Source organism: Anastrepha obliqua, chromosome 4 (assembly GCF_027943255.1).
Source record: "Anastrepha obliqua isolate idAnaObli1 chromosome 4, idAnaObli1_1.0, whole genome shotgun sequence".
NCBI lineage: Eukaryota > Metazoa > Arthropoda > Insecta > Diptera > Tephritidae > Anastrepha > Anastrepha obliqua.
In genome coordinates, this window is record NC_072895.1 from 90,416,463 (window position 1) to 90,431,111 (window position 14,649).

At 41.2% G+C, this 14,649-nt stretch overlaps 1 protein-coding gene across 3 annotated transcripts in view; it reads right to left on the reverse strand.

Moving 5' to 3' along the window:
- Positions 1-418: 418 nt before the first annotated feature.
- LOC129245260 (prominin-2) overlaps positions 419-14,649 on the reverse strand; it is a 59,937-nt gene continuing 45,706 nt past the window's right edge. For 2 of the 3 annotated variants that reach the window (XM_054883326.1, XM_054883327.1), the window contains 10 exons: positions 13,580-13,871; positions 8,666-8,919; positions 8,247-8,603; positions 8,017-8,175; positions 7,204-7,368; positions 5,677-5,847; positions 5,247-5,438; positions 4,598-4,681; positions 1,594-1,656; positions 419-1,349 (listed from right to left, as the gene is read on the reverse strand). In XM_054883326.1, coding sequence (XP_054739301.1) covers positions 1,244-1,349; positions 1,594-1,656; positions 4,598-4,681; positions 5,247-5,438; positions 5,677-5,847; positions 7,204-7,368; positions 8,017-8,175; positions 8,247-8,603; positions 8,666-8,919; positions 13,580-13,871 — 1,843 coding nt within the window. In that variant the 3' untranslated portion in view covers positions 419-1,243. The remainder of the gene's footprint in view (positions 1,350-1,593; positions 1,657-4,597; positions 4,682-5,246; positions 5,439-5,676; positions 5,848-7,203; positions 7,369-8,016; positions 8,176-8,246; positions 8,604-8,665; positions 8,920-13,579; positions 13,872-14,649) is intronic. The other variant, XM_054883329.1, reaches the window with a different exon arrangement.

The following is a 14,649-nucleotide window of genomic DNA, read 5'->3' on the forward strand; positions in this document are numbered from 1 at the left end:
GTCGGGAGAGGACTTTACTTCTCAGTGGCCTACTTAGTCCAAAGTAGCATTTGTTGGCAACAGAGATTCCACGTTGGATTTCAAGGCTGACATTGTTATCGGTGTTAATGCTGGTTCCTAAATTTACGAAGTCTTATAGTCTCTAAATATAGTTGGTGATGAATATTTTGATAGTTTCGAAATATGTAAAACAAGGATATAAAAATGTTCTCGTAACCACTTCAACTAAAAATTCCAAATTTTTTGAAATTCCAAATTTCGAAAAAAATGGACCTTTTAAAAGTATTTCCGAAAACTGCTCAATTGCTCCAATTGATTTTATTCCAAAATTTACCTTTTTTTATTATTACCCAAATAAAACTTGTAGGTCGTTTTTTGTAATATTTTATTATATCTTAATCAATTATAATTTTTCCGGTACATGTCTAAATGCATAATATTTATTTAAACTAAAAACGCAAGCTAATATTAAAGCCTTCAGTAAAATTGTTAAAGTCTCAGCGTGCCCACAAAAAATAGGTATTAGCTTAATAAGCAATTCATTCAAACTTGTGTTTAAAAACGCAAGAGGCACTGTCAAAAGAACAAAGAATACTTCAAACTTAAAAAAATTGGAAAAATGCAAGGCGATAGGGTTTGTTGGGTAGGTAAAAATAAACATCAGAAATGAATTCTTCGGCCTCAAAAAGAGTATCTTACCATAAAAAGAAATATTTTAACGAATTTTATAAAATTTTTCCTGTATACAGTTCTTTTGGGTTTCGTTATGGGTGGTATAAATGTTCACTAACTTTCAGCTTCATTGAATACGATGTATCCTACATAAAAATTTAAACTTCTAATATTTTTTTTGCTACTGTCCGTACTTTTGCTACTTGCCCGTACTTATCCCGAAACTGTGAACCATTCAAAAAAATATTTATAAGAATTGGAAAAACATTTCATCTGAAATTTAAAAGCCTAGGCGTTTAGTGGAATCAATTTATTGCATATCTGTACTTCGACTTGCTCTAAAAGTTTTACGAATTTACTTAATCCATTTTTTCCTATTACTAAATATTTAATATTTCTTTCTTATGACTATAAAATTGAATCGAAAAACTTGTTTACGAAATGTATTCATGTTTGTATAGAAAAAAATCGTCGATTAAACGCGCGAACTAAAAATGAACGCATTATCGTGCATACAGTGACGGCAAATAAATTGTAATGGGGAGCAGATCGGAAATCCGGGCCGCCAACTTTAACGCAAATGCTGATGATTCATATAGATTGGATTTGGTGAATCAACATCCTCGAATACCATATCTTCTTCGGCAGTCCAGCGAACACTGCGCACGCTGCCGTACCTGAAGGAGACGAGCGAAAGATTATTAGAAGAGGAGATGTTAGAAGGGGAAAATTCAAAGTTCATTGAGAATGTTTTTTTGTTTTTGTTTTCGTTTTAGTTATTGTTGGCGCGAGAACAGCATTTTGGCGGCGTGCGGCAATGTATGTAATATAGAATGTGGTAAAGAGATGAGTGTGTAAATATTTAGAAAAGTTTAATTTAGTTTCAGTTTATTTTATTTGCTTTAATAACGTGGCCTGAACCTGTTCATCATGCCGGGTGGTGGTGGTGGTGGCGGAGCGGTGCGTGGCGGTGTACGACGCGCGCTGAAAGAGTCATGAGAAGAAGGTGAATTAAAATTTTCACATTTAAAATATGTTAAATATGAATAACACATAAAAATATGTAGTAAATTAGAGAGTTTTTAGAAAACAGTGGTGCATATCCTATTGAAATATTATGACGTAGTGGCAAGGATTATATGTAGATTATCAGATTTGGCCATTCGCTAGGCTGAAAGACAAAAATGTGAGAGCAAAGTTGGATGCCACGTCATCGGCAGCTGTCATGTCACTCGTGACGTCAGACAATCAGCTGATTCTTTCAAATTCGCTGATAACCGGTTAACGCTCTGACATTGGCCACACCGGTCGGCAGCTGTCATGTCACTCGTGACGTCAGCCAATCAGCTGATTCGTTCAAATTCGCTGATAACCGGTTAACGCTCTGACGTTGGCCACAAATATTTTCACCATAAACTAGTGTGAGAGGCCAAGATGCAGTCGATAACGAATCGTCATGATTCGTGAGAGATGCTCTTTGTTAATGTTCGCTTAGTTTCTTCTTTATTCCGCAAGCTCGAATTTCTGGTTTCGGGTTTCACTGTCAACTGAACTCCCTCGTTGAAATACAGAACAGAGGAATTCCACGTCAAGTGATCCAAGTATTTTGGATAATTTCTAAGCGTCTATCACAACTCTGCGCTCACTAACGTTTGCGCGCACAAAACAAAAATGCAGACATATAAGGTTGTCAAAAAAGTCTTGCGGTATTTTTATTGAATTTTCAATTGTTCATAAAATTGGTTATAATAATGCGATTTAAGTCAAATATGCGCCGTTTTGTTCGATGACGAGTTCCCAACGAGATGCCAACTTCATAATGCCCCTCTTATAGAAGCTCGCTTCCCTATTGTCAAAAAACTCGGAGAGCCAATTTTCACAGGACTCTCTTGTGGACAGCTTCCGACTACCAAGCTCGTTCGCCATGGACAGAAATAGGTGGTAATCACTTGGTGCGAGATCCGGACTATACGGTGGATGCAAAAGAACCTCCCATCCGAGCTCCCGGAGCTTCTGGCGCGTCACCAAAGATGTGTGTGGCCTGGCGGTGTCCTGATGGAAGACAATTCGGCCTCTGTTGATCAAAGATGGCCTCTTCTGCATGAGTGCTGCATTCAAGCGGTCCAGTTGTTGGCAGTACAGGTCCGAATTGAGCGTTTGGCCATAGGGGAGCAGCTCATAGTGGATGATTCCCTGCCAATCCCACCAAACACACAGAAGAACCTTCCTGGCCGTCAATCCAGGCTTGGCCACCGTCTGGGCAGCTTCACCGCTTTTCGACCACGACCGTTTGCGCTTCACGTTGTCGTAAGTGACCCACTTTTCCTCGCAGTCACCATCCGCTTCAAAAACGGGTCGATTTTGTTGCGATTCAGAAGCGATTCGCATGCATCCATACGGGCAAAAATGTTTTTTTGCGTCAAGTCGTGTGGCACCCATACATCGAGCTTCTTTTTGAATCCAAGCTTCTTCAAATGGCTTATAACGGTTTGATGACTCATGCCCAGCTCTTGGCCGATGCTACGGCTGCTACTATGCCGGTCTCTTTCGATCAATTCAGCGATTTTATCGCAATTTTCGACGACAGGCCTTCCGGACCGTGGCGCATCTTCGATCACCTCTGCACCAGAACGAAAACGTTGAAACCATTGTTGTGCGGTGGAAATGGAAACTGTATCGGGTCCATAAACTGCACACATTTTATTGGCAGCATGAGATGCATTTTTGCCTTTATCGTAGTAGTACTGTAAAATATGCCGTATTTTCTCTTTATTTTGCTTCATTTTTCCGACGCTATAACTCACGAACGACTAAAAGCAAACAACAATTAATCAAACACGTGTTAGTACGTGAAAAGAGCTTTCCAAAAAGCTCTAGCTTGAACCGATGCGACTAATACAACTAGAACTACGCGCTTGCAAAGACAAGCTTGCGGAAATACCGCAAGACTTTTTGGCCAACCTTATATTTTAACTACGCTTTAAAAGCTGTAAGACTTGAATATTAGTCGCTTGAGGAATTGTGAGAGCAATGTTGGAAGAGTTAGCAAGAAACTCCGGGAAGAGCGAAATGCTAATATATAATGAACGGCAGTCAGGCTATACTCAAAGACTTGTCATCCGTTGAGGTGGAGTCCTTACTGGTCCTTGAACGAAATATGATACATAGAGAAAGCCTTTTAGGAGCGCATAATCCGTATCCGGCTGACATAGGTTCCAGGTCCCAGGCGACGAAGCAGTGGATGCATTGGCTAGTGAGGTTGCAGTCTCGACATGAGCCCAACATACCATCAAGGAAGTGCTTAGAAGCGAAGATCTTAGGCTACGAAATGCAAGCTGGTACCAAATTAATGGGCTATGCCAGTCTAAGTCTTTATTGGAAGGGTATGAGCAAAAGAGATTTAAACATTTTAAAAGCCTCCCTAAGAACAAACTGAGAATTAATGCATTCACATTCTTACAGGTCGGCGACCAATTTCTAGCAATTCCAATACGCGTGCTTTTTGAACGCGGTGCCACAACGAGGAGGAGCAGAAGACTTCTTAGCCTGATATGGTTAGAAAAGAGGCACTTAAGCTCAACCCAGCTGAGCTCCTTCCTAGTTTTATTGAGGGAATTGGGCTTGGATGAGGTATCGTGCTAAGTAGAGCACTCAAAAGATCTTGAGGTCGAAGTGCAAGCCTCCGCTTTGATTGATACATTCATTCATTACTATTACCATAAGACGAGGGAGTTAAACTCGTGCTCTACTGCTTTAAAGCTCCGAAATATTCGTAATTCGCTTTTACCGAAAACTTGACCCTAAAACTCACCTCCGGAACTTTCACCAAAGTACATTTGAAGTAAAGAGGATGTGTCAACTGAAGGTCAAACTCTTAAATTTTATCTCTAGTAAATGTCAGAAATGAACTAAAATTAATACTTACGCAGCCACAGCGGCAGAGTCTTGCGCCGGCGCACCATAAGTCTCGCTCTCTTCGATCTCAAAATCTTCGGTACCGCTGCGTTGGCTATAAAAAAACGTTGAGAAAAAGAATTATTAACAAAATTCATAGCAACCCACTAATTGTTTAGCGATCAAGGGAGTCAACAGCGGGCAGGTAGAAAGAGAGAGAGAGAGAGAGAGATGTGTTGTCGGTGCTGTGTGTGTGTAAAAAATTGCATTGACAAAGGTGGGCAGGTTCGCAAGTGAAGACCACGGGAGAAGAATGGCACAAGTCCATTTGAAATAATTTTGAGAAAACTGAAAGTTGTATGGCTTATTTTTTCTAGTGAATATTAACAGGAACACTAATTTTTTTGCCATAATCGAATAGTCACTAGAATAAATGCATGTACATATACTCGTAAATAATAATATTCTTCTACCGACAAGGTTAAGAATGTAATTTCGATGAGCTTGTGGCTTCCACCATTCTTTCCATGTAGTCCTCCAATAGTTTTTTACTAAATAAGAAATACGATTATATACTTGGAATTGATATATTTGGACATTCTTAGGCTGACAGGTTTGTTTCTGGCTAACATGTTTGCTTGTTTCGTGCAGTTTTAAAATTACCAACAACAGCTACTCACAGCCTCTTATGGCGCGAATTACCGGCACGCATTAAATTGGCGACGGCGCGAGTTGTCAATGTCACGCGATGGCGCAGACGCGTCGGTGTACGTGGCATTGGTCTGGCTTGCTGTGCATCGGGATGGGCCTGCAAGACGGGCGTCATGGAGCGACGAGAGGAGCGTTCATATTTCTCACGGTCGGAGCGACGTCTTACACGTTCGGAGAGCGAGAGAGGTTGTAAGTAGTTAGTGGTTGGTAATTAAAATAAATTGGCTTATAATCATAGAGAAAATAAGGTCGACTTTAGTTATGTCTTCACTCAATTCTCAAGTGCACTTTATTTCTATTATGTTTATGAGCCGTTATTTTTATTATTTTTAAGTAGTCCAATCATTTTTTCTGATACATATTTTGCCAATTTACGTTCAACTTAGTTCACCGACTTACAATTTCGGTTTATTGCGTCCGGTACTGTGTGTGTACGCCGGTTGCTCTCGCTGCTCGCGTCGTACGCCAGCGCGTGACTCGGAACGTGTAGCGACACTACTGCTGGCTGTCGGCGCTGGTTGCCAATTGTCCTCTGCTTCCAAATCAAATTCTTCTGTGCCTTGTTTGCGACTGTGCATGAAGAGCACAAATGTATCGAGAGAGAGAGGAAGGGAGAGAGAAAGAGACAATTAGCTTATACTAGAAGGAATCGAGAATGATAAATTACAAATCACGACATCTGTGAGAGTATTCCTGGCTGTGACGTAGTTAGATTATACTAGAAGGACCTCGAGAATGATAAATTATAAGATCTCGACATCCGTGAGAGAGTAGAGAAAGCTGTGACGTAACAATTTAATAGACAAGAAGGAGAATGGTATTGCGAAAATTCGCTCAAGAATAACAATTAAAATGAAAAATAATACAACAATAAAATGAATACAAATATTCAATTAATATACCCTATGATCGGAAAGTACCGGGACTGTTTAAATAAAACAAAACAGAGTTAAATTTCAGGCAAATTTATTTTATCTCCTTCAAAATATGACCCGTCTGAAGCAACACACATGTGCCAACGTTTAACCCAGTCCTCCATGCACCCCTGGTAGGCCGACGAAGGGATGGCCTCCAGTTCATTCGTCGTATTACCTTTGATCTCCTCTATCGACTGAAGTCTCCTTTCACAAAGTGGTAACTTCAGCTTGGGAAACAAAAAGAAGTCGCACGGAGCCATATCAGGTGAATACGGTGCTTGCACAATGGTATTTACTTGGTGTTTGGTCACAGCACAATTTGGGCTCGGTGCAATGGCGCGTTATCATCATGCAAAATCCAAGAATTGTTTGCCCACATTTCCGGTCATTTGCAACGTGCAACATCTATCAAACGCTTCAGAACGGATAAATAATATTATTTATTGACTACCTGGCCCGATGGAAAGGTACTAATGGTGCACTACGCCTTGGAAATCGAAGAAACGGTCTTCCCGGTCAGCCCGGTACTTTTTGATCATAGGGTATCAGCAAAATATCTACTAATGTCGAATTTACTGAGAGTAGGATAGCGGATACCGCCATCTTTCGTATTCTATACTATCTATCCTAGAGTAATAAAAAAAAAACAGGAAATAGTGGAAGATCTAATTATCACCCTTATGACTGTCTTGGCATACAGTGTCTTGTTTGTTGGTGGTAAAAGACATTACGTTCCATAATTCTTCCATCAAGTGTTTGACTGTGGAATCAAGTTCGGGTAAATAATACCCGCTAGGCTTCCTGTTTTCGCAAGTTGGACACCTGCATATTTTTGGGTTTGCTTTGGGCAGCGCTTGATGAACGGAGAAATGAGAACTCACTGATAGGCTCTCACTGGATATGCTGCTTTTTAGGCGAATAGTAATGAACTACTGGACTATTTGCCCATAGGCTATCGGTATTCCCATTCTAAGGTTAGTCTCCATTACATTTCTAAATTCATACTCACAGTTGGGGCCTCGTCTTAGCTCCTCGCTGTTGTTGTTGTTGTTGCTGCTGTGCACTACTGCTCCCCGTGTACATTCTAGGCTGACTGGCTTCACGTTCCATGGAAGTGGCTCGACTTGCGCTAGACGAACCCCAGTTATCTTCAGCATCTGTGCCTGTGCGGCGCCTAAAATGAATTATTTAATTATTTATTTAAATCTATTTATACAATAAATGAAATATTCTACAAATACAATACAACTCGCAGCGCTGGCGGTGGAGGCCTTCGACTGTGCTTTGCAACTTATGTGAAGAAATTTATGAATTGCTTTAAGCGATTGTGTCGAATTCGTCTGAGCAGATCAATCTCTTACAAAAACGGTGGGATTTCTTAGCATCTCATTGGGATTGACGTATTCCTAAATCTCTTGTCGATGTGTCCCTATTGATGGGCAGATAGGATGTGTCTAGGCGTTGCAGTTTCCGCCCAGAACGGACAAGTGTTGCTAAAGGATCGTTTTAATAGATGGGTGGGCATGTGTTATAATTGTATGCCCAAGCCGCAGACGAGTTAAGGGTATTAGCGCACGGAGCGGTATGTTTGGATCGTAGATTGGCCTCATGGGTTATAATTGAATGGCCAAGCCGCAGACCAGTAAAGGGTCTTAGCGCACGGAGCGGTATGTTTGGATTGTAGACTGGCCTCTTTCTTTTCTTTAAATGTAATAAAAACTCTAAAAATATGGGAGGTTCCAGACATTGACACAATTTCATTCACGGATAATTGATCAATAGAGGTTCTTATTCAATTCAAATGCATAAGATCATTACTCACAATTGCCGACTACGGGCAGGTGTGCTAGTCGCTGCACTATCACGTGGTCTGCTTATTTCGCGCTCACGATCGCGGCTGCGCATATCACGTTGCTCTCGTCTCGGTGGTGGTGACTCTTCAGTGGCTATGTCCAACGTCTCCTCAGTGGCTGTGCGACGGCTGTAAGAAGATATGCACAAAAGATTTACAGTATTCCTTTTACTAAACTCTTTTTTTTCAAGAAGACTCACAGTGGCGGTCGACTAGCGCCACTGGTACTACGCTGCTCACGTGCAGCCGAACTGGTGGTACGTTCTCTGCGCCGACTGCGGCTGTCCGAGCGCTCCGCAGCGCGTACTTGCGCACGACGCAAACGATTCAAGCGACGCTGTATGGTGATGAGATTAAGTCCAATGGGTGTACCAATCGACCAGAGCAATAGCGTAATGAAGATGAAGAACCATAGCGCGTTTATATAGTCCACAATGTTTCGACAGAGGAAAATACGATTCGCGTCGAAGATGTCGAAGAATGGACGGCATTTGGCAGTGGTGTCGCCTAGTTGCGAGGACATTGTGGCTTTGCTGTTTGTCAGGTAGGCTTTCAATCTGCAATTGAATCCATGTTTCGATTAAAAATTATTATACACAGGCTACAATGTTGCACAGACCTTTCCGTATAGACGCGTGTTTGATTGCTACAAATTTCGCCCGCTGTCTTCTCGAGATAACCCTGCACGTTGCGTAAGTGATTGAGTGTCTGATTTACCTGCTTGGCCCAGGGATCTCGTTGCAATTCTAAAGCGGTTAGATGGTAGAGTATTTCATTTTGTAGCTGTTCGAGTGGCTGTAGAATGGATGCCTGTAAACGTTTCGAACGACTGCCGAGCGTGGTCATGCGCGACGAAGTGGCTACATCTTGAATCTGGGAGAATAGTGAAATGAGTGTACGACGGATGCAGTAGTATATAAATTGGTGACCTATGGGCTCTGCATAAAGTTAGTTCAAGACTTTTTCCAAAGAAATTTTTACATATTTTTGATAGAGACAGTACCAATGACAACTTGATATTATTAAATGTTTTAGTCTAAAAGACGACGAGTGAACTTATATTAGAAAAACTTTATTTAAGCTTTTCAAAACTCACGAGCTCGTGGGGTTAATGCTGAGGCTTTTAGTAATATTTATTTCAGCGCTCTTCGTTTCAAAGGCTCACTCAAGTTTGCAGTCTACCTTTTACTAATTGAGGCTGTAGTAGGTGTTTGCTTTGGGACGAGTTGCTCGCTATGTAATGTGCGATTCTACAGAGATGAACCTTAAGTTGGGTCACTTAGAATACCATAAAAAAGTATTAAATAATTGTGATTTGAGTCCCGTCACCTAAACTTGCCGAATCTTTAATGAAGGATCCTCCTTTAAGACTATTCCAACTTTAAGGCAGACATCACCTCCTCAAGAGTGACGAGATGGATAAGAAGAAATAACCCATTGGAACTTTCATTTTATGCTCTAAAGAAAACGCGTTTTCAATTTATTATTTGTGGTGATAGAAAGGCTTCATCGCCAAGTACTGTCATTCAGTTCAGTGGACGAGCGCCTTAGGTAATCGGTATCAAACTTCAACTTAGATGATCAAATTGGAGGTACTTCTTCAATAGGGGCTTTTTGACAGATCACGCGTTACTACTGTCAAATCAAATACATTACTTTTTTCAGTATTCATTGATATTTCATCATGGAAAGTCTTGCGCCTTTAAAACGTTTACAAATCTTACAATTGTATTACGAAAATCGACGCTCTGTGAAAAGTGTTCATCGCATGCACGCGGCCTATGGGCTGAAGGAATCATCGGCCCATATTTCTTCAAAGACGAGGCTGGCACCAATGTAACAGTGAATGGCGAACGCTATCGTGCCATGATAAACAACTTTTTGATGCCGGAAATTGAGATCCGTTATCTCTACAATATTTGGTTCCAAGGTTCCAACAAGACCGCGCCACTTGCAATACAGCCCATAAAAAATGGATTTACTGCCTCGTCGTTTCAGTGAGCACTTTATCTTTTGTCTCGTACCAGTAGATTGGCCATCCATATCGTGTGATATCACACCTTTGGACTTTTATTTGTGGAGACATGTAAAGTCTAAATGCTTTGTGGATCGATTGAGGAATTGGAAACCAACATTACTAAAGTTATTCACGAGATACCGACCGAAGCCCTCCAGCGAGTCCTTCAAGACTAGTGTTTACGGATGGCCGAGTTACGGCCAACACTTGAAAGGGACTATTTTTAAAATTAAGTCTCATGAATGGTTCTACACAAAAATAATAAAGAATGGCCAATCAGTTTGAATTTTCGTTGTTTTGTTTCAATTTAAAATCTGATACTTCTAAATTGATCACCCTTTATATAGCTGGTTTATTTGCTTCAACACCACAATGAAAGGAAGATCGAAGCCACTTGAAAAGTATGCATTCTATATATGAGGAAGAGATCCTCGGACAAAGCCGCGGAAAAAAAAATTTTCGCTTCTCAATGTCGGATCAGCTTGGAATTACTCGAATTACTCACTACTACATATATAAGTACATTGTATCATATGGCAGTAGCAGATTTCAGCATTAGAGAAATTTTTTGAGGTAAGTTGAAGAATTACTAATGATGCTCATGATGCTGGTGTTATTTACATGAGTTAGAGAATACCTCAGCGCGAAATTCATAGTTAGGACTTTAATTCCCCTCGGAGTTTACCGAATGCCACCAATCGAGTAGGATTTCGGTTCCATATTTTTACATGCCGCAAGCGATGAAGTAAAATGGCAGTAGTGCTGCTACATTTTTTTAGCCTCGTAGCGGCAAGTGTTTCACTGAGTCAATAAGCCAGTTTCGGGCCATTGACAGGAATTTAACGTTTCTCAGTCCATTTTGTGGCGAATTTAGCGAATTAATTTGGTTTATACCTTTACGAAATCAAATCAAAGTAACTCAAGAAGTAAAGGACATTTTGATTATTTGCAGCGCCGAAAAATCTGTGAATGGGTTCTGCGAAAGTTCCAAGAAAACACTGAAGTGAACTAAATTTAATCTTCAGCTATGTGGCTCATTTTTGGCGGAATCGCTTAGTCAATGAGCAGATAACACAGCGCCCACATTTGCTCTAAAATAGTCCATCGCATCCATGAAACGTTACCGTGTTGAGTTGATTTGATGCTGAATGTGTAATTGTTCTGTATTTCCAATGTGATGAAAAGATTGTCGTGTTATGGTGAACGGAATGCGCTAATGGACCTTATTGGTGTACTCTTTTTTGTACGGTCAAGAAGGAGCCACATGCCAGACAGCTAGTCAAACAACGGATATATTGAGGGCGAATCATGTAATCTCGAAAAACAGTCCGCTTGAACGATCGCCTGGCTCGTGAGATTTAACGTCGGTGACGTTAAAACAACTTGACATGTACCACCTCTTCGTCGATTTCAAAGCACGGATAGAAATCACCTCTATGCCGCTATATCTGAGTTTGGTATACCCACAAAACTAATATGGCTGGTGCAAGATGTCGATGCGCGCTACCACAAGCGTAGTCAGAGTTGGAAGTAACCTCTCCCAGATGTTCGATACCAAGTGAGGTTTCATACAAGGTGACTCTCTATCTTGTGACTTTTTCAACCTCTTGCTGGAAAAAATCTTTCGCGCTGCCGGGCTGAACCGCACTGGTACTATCTTTGGCGCTTTGTATGCTTGGCATACTCCAGTTTAAAGAGAGGGGCAAGCAATGTGGGTCTTGCGGTGATTGGGGGTAAAACAAAGAACCTGCTGTCAACACACAGGGAGTCTTCGCGTCTGGGACAATATGTCAGTGTTGAAAACCAACAATTCGAAGTTGTGAACGTCTTTGTCTATCTTGGGACCAGTATTAACAACAGAAATGACGTCAGCCTGGAGATCAAACGGAGAATAACTCTTGCCGACAGATGTTACTTTGGACTCAGTAGGCAATTGACAAATAGAGCTCTCTCTCGAAGGACTAAACTGACACTCTACAAAACGCTCATCACTCCCGTCCTAATATATGGCGCAGAAACATGGACGATGTCAACAGCGGAAGAAAAAGTTTTATGAGCCTTCGAAAGAAAAATTCTACGTAAGATCTTTGGCCCCCTCCGCGTTAGTCAGAAGTACCGCGTACGGTGAAACAGCGAGTTGTATGAGCTATATAGGGACATGGACATAGTTAAGCGTGTAAAAATACGGCGGCTACTTTGGCTTAGCCATGACACGCGTATGAAAGAAGATGCTCCAGCAAGGCGAATTTACCATACGGTACCCCAAAAAGGAAGACGTGGAAGAGGAAGACCACATATCCGTTGTAAAGGTCAAGTGCTGCAGGACCTGTCTTCACTCGAGATTTCCAACTGGCACCAATGAGCGCAGGACAGAAACAGCTGGCGCGCCATTTTGGATTCGGCCGAACCGACACGCGGTTGTAGCGCCACATGAGTAAGTAAGTGAGTTTTTTTGTGGAGTTCTATTTAATCATTGATTTACGCTAGACAGCCAACAGCGCGAGAAGCACTCAAAAATAATAATTTGGGCCTGTATGTGTGGAAATGTGATAAGAATTTGGTTTCAAATAAGCCATTGTTAACCGCGTGCTCGTGACCGCCGTTTGAGCGGCACGAACTCTATACGTATATGGGTACCTCGCTGTCGATCGCTGAATGCGAAAGGGTTTAAGAGTAGCTACTATTTGATAGGGCCCGGGTTCGAAGCACACTGTGTGTTTGAAACACAATAACATTTATTCTAATGGTGGTTGCCTAACGGCTGGTAATGGCAGGCGGCCGAGTGTATTTTTGCCAAATCTCCTCATAAAAAACCATCCGCTGTTCGGAGGCGGTGTAAAACTGTAAGTCCCTCCAGTCCCAACATAAAGACACACATCACAAAATGGAGGAGGAGCTCAGCTAAATACTCAAGAAGGATGTACGCGCTAATTATGGGTGCGCAGGGATCTTAGCTCGGTATCTCATTTATTCTCGCTTTCATATAGATTAAAAATTGTTATGTCCCAATTGAAGCCCCTTTTATGTGCTGCAATGTCTACATTTCGTATTCTTGCATTAGATAATTCTTACATTAGCTGATTGCGAAAAAGTTTATATCGTATAATTTCTATAAGTATGTATTTATGTGTGTAACACTTTTATTATGTTGTGGGACCGAGTTCAAAAAAAAAAAAAAAAAAAAAAAGTAAACACTACAGCCGCCAGGTTATGTATTCCAATTTTTTTTCCTTTAACTCATACGTCATCACATTTATATAATAGATTACAAGAAATTGGGTTAAGGCGAATTTGATCACTTCTTCATCTCCCTCTCACTTTAGAGCCAAACTCAATTATTCGTTAGCTTAATTAACTACATACAACAGCTAACTACTTTTATTGCTTGAACTTTTCGGTAAATACGTTCATCTACTCCCTAAATCTTTTCGAATTGCATTAAAAAATCTATGCAGTACAAATATGCACTCGGAATACTCGGAATTGCCCGGAGTTCCATCCGCCCACTTTGCTTACCTGCAGTGCCACCCTTTGCATTTGATCGATGAACGTAGCCAAATCCTTCTCGGGCGTCGGTGCACCAATGCTCACCCGGTATGTGGTCAGATTGAAGGATGAAGTGTGTAGCATATTCTCCAGTATATTCTGTATGGTCTGCGTCAGCGAGAGCATAGTACGTTCGGATACGGTGATTGCATCAATAGCTGTGGTCACTTTTGGGAATTGCTTTAAATCGGCAATTTGTGTGGTATTAACGAATGCATCCAGTTGGAAGACATTGTACGATGCTTGGTTTTGTTCACAACCTCTGCTCCCGAGTGTTGGTTTTGTGCGCGTGTGTGTGGGTATGGGTGTATATATTGTAGCCACACATATAAATTAACAACACACACACATCCACAACGCCGAAGGACGAACACACATTACACAAAAAGAATGCGTTGCCATGAAGAACGTGATTTGAGGTTAAACAGCCAATGAATGGTGTTAGGCTCAGCATTGAAAGGCCAAGATGAGTTTGTGTGAGTGCGTGTGTTATAGAGGCGTGTTGATTTAAAGATTATTTCGAGTATTGCCGTCGTAAAGCGAGACGTAAGGAGGTGATTGGAGGGTCGTAGATAGACAATAAGTGGTAAAGAAATTTGATAGTATAACGTTTTGTTGCTCTTGTATGATCGAGTACATAGTTTTTCAATTCAGAGGATGGGGTGTTGAGCAAGGGCTGGGTACACTAGTTTGGTTTGAGTGTTGTGCGGCTGGTTAAACAGCGGTTATGCGGTGGAGTAGGGTAAAAGTGAATATTTATTGACGAAAAACGTGCAGAGGGGACAATTGAGCTTCGCATAAGCCCAGAAGTAGTCGGACACTTCAATTGAAGCTCTTAAAGTTATTAAGGGGCTACGTGGAATGTTTTGTTTATGCATGTTCACATACTACTTCTAAACTGTGCTCGGATTTTCAACTATGTTTTTCTTGGGCACAGGTGCTAATAGTTGATCCGACTTAATTCGGGCCTTCCAAATTCAACGGCGTCATCCGTTTTATCAGCCTTGCTCCAGTTTTCGAAATAATGGTACTTGAAAATT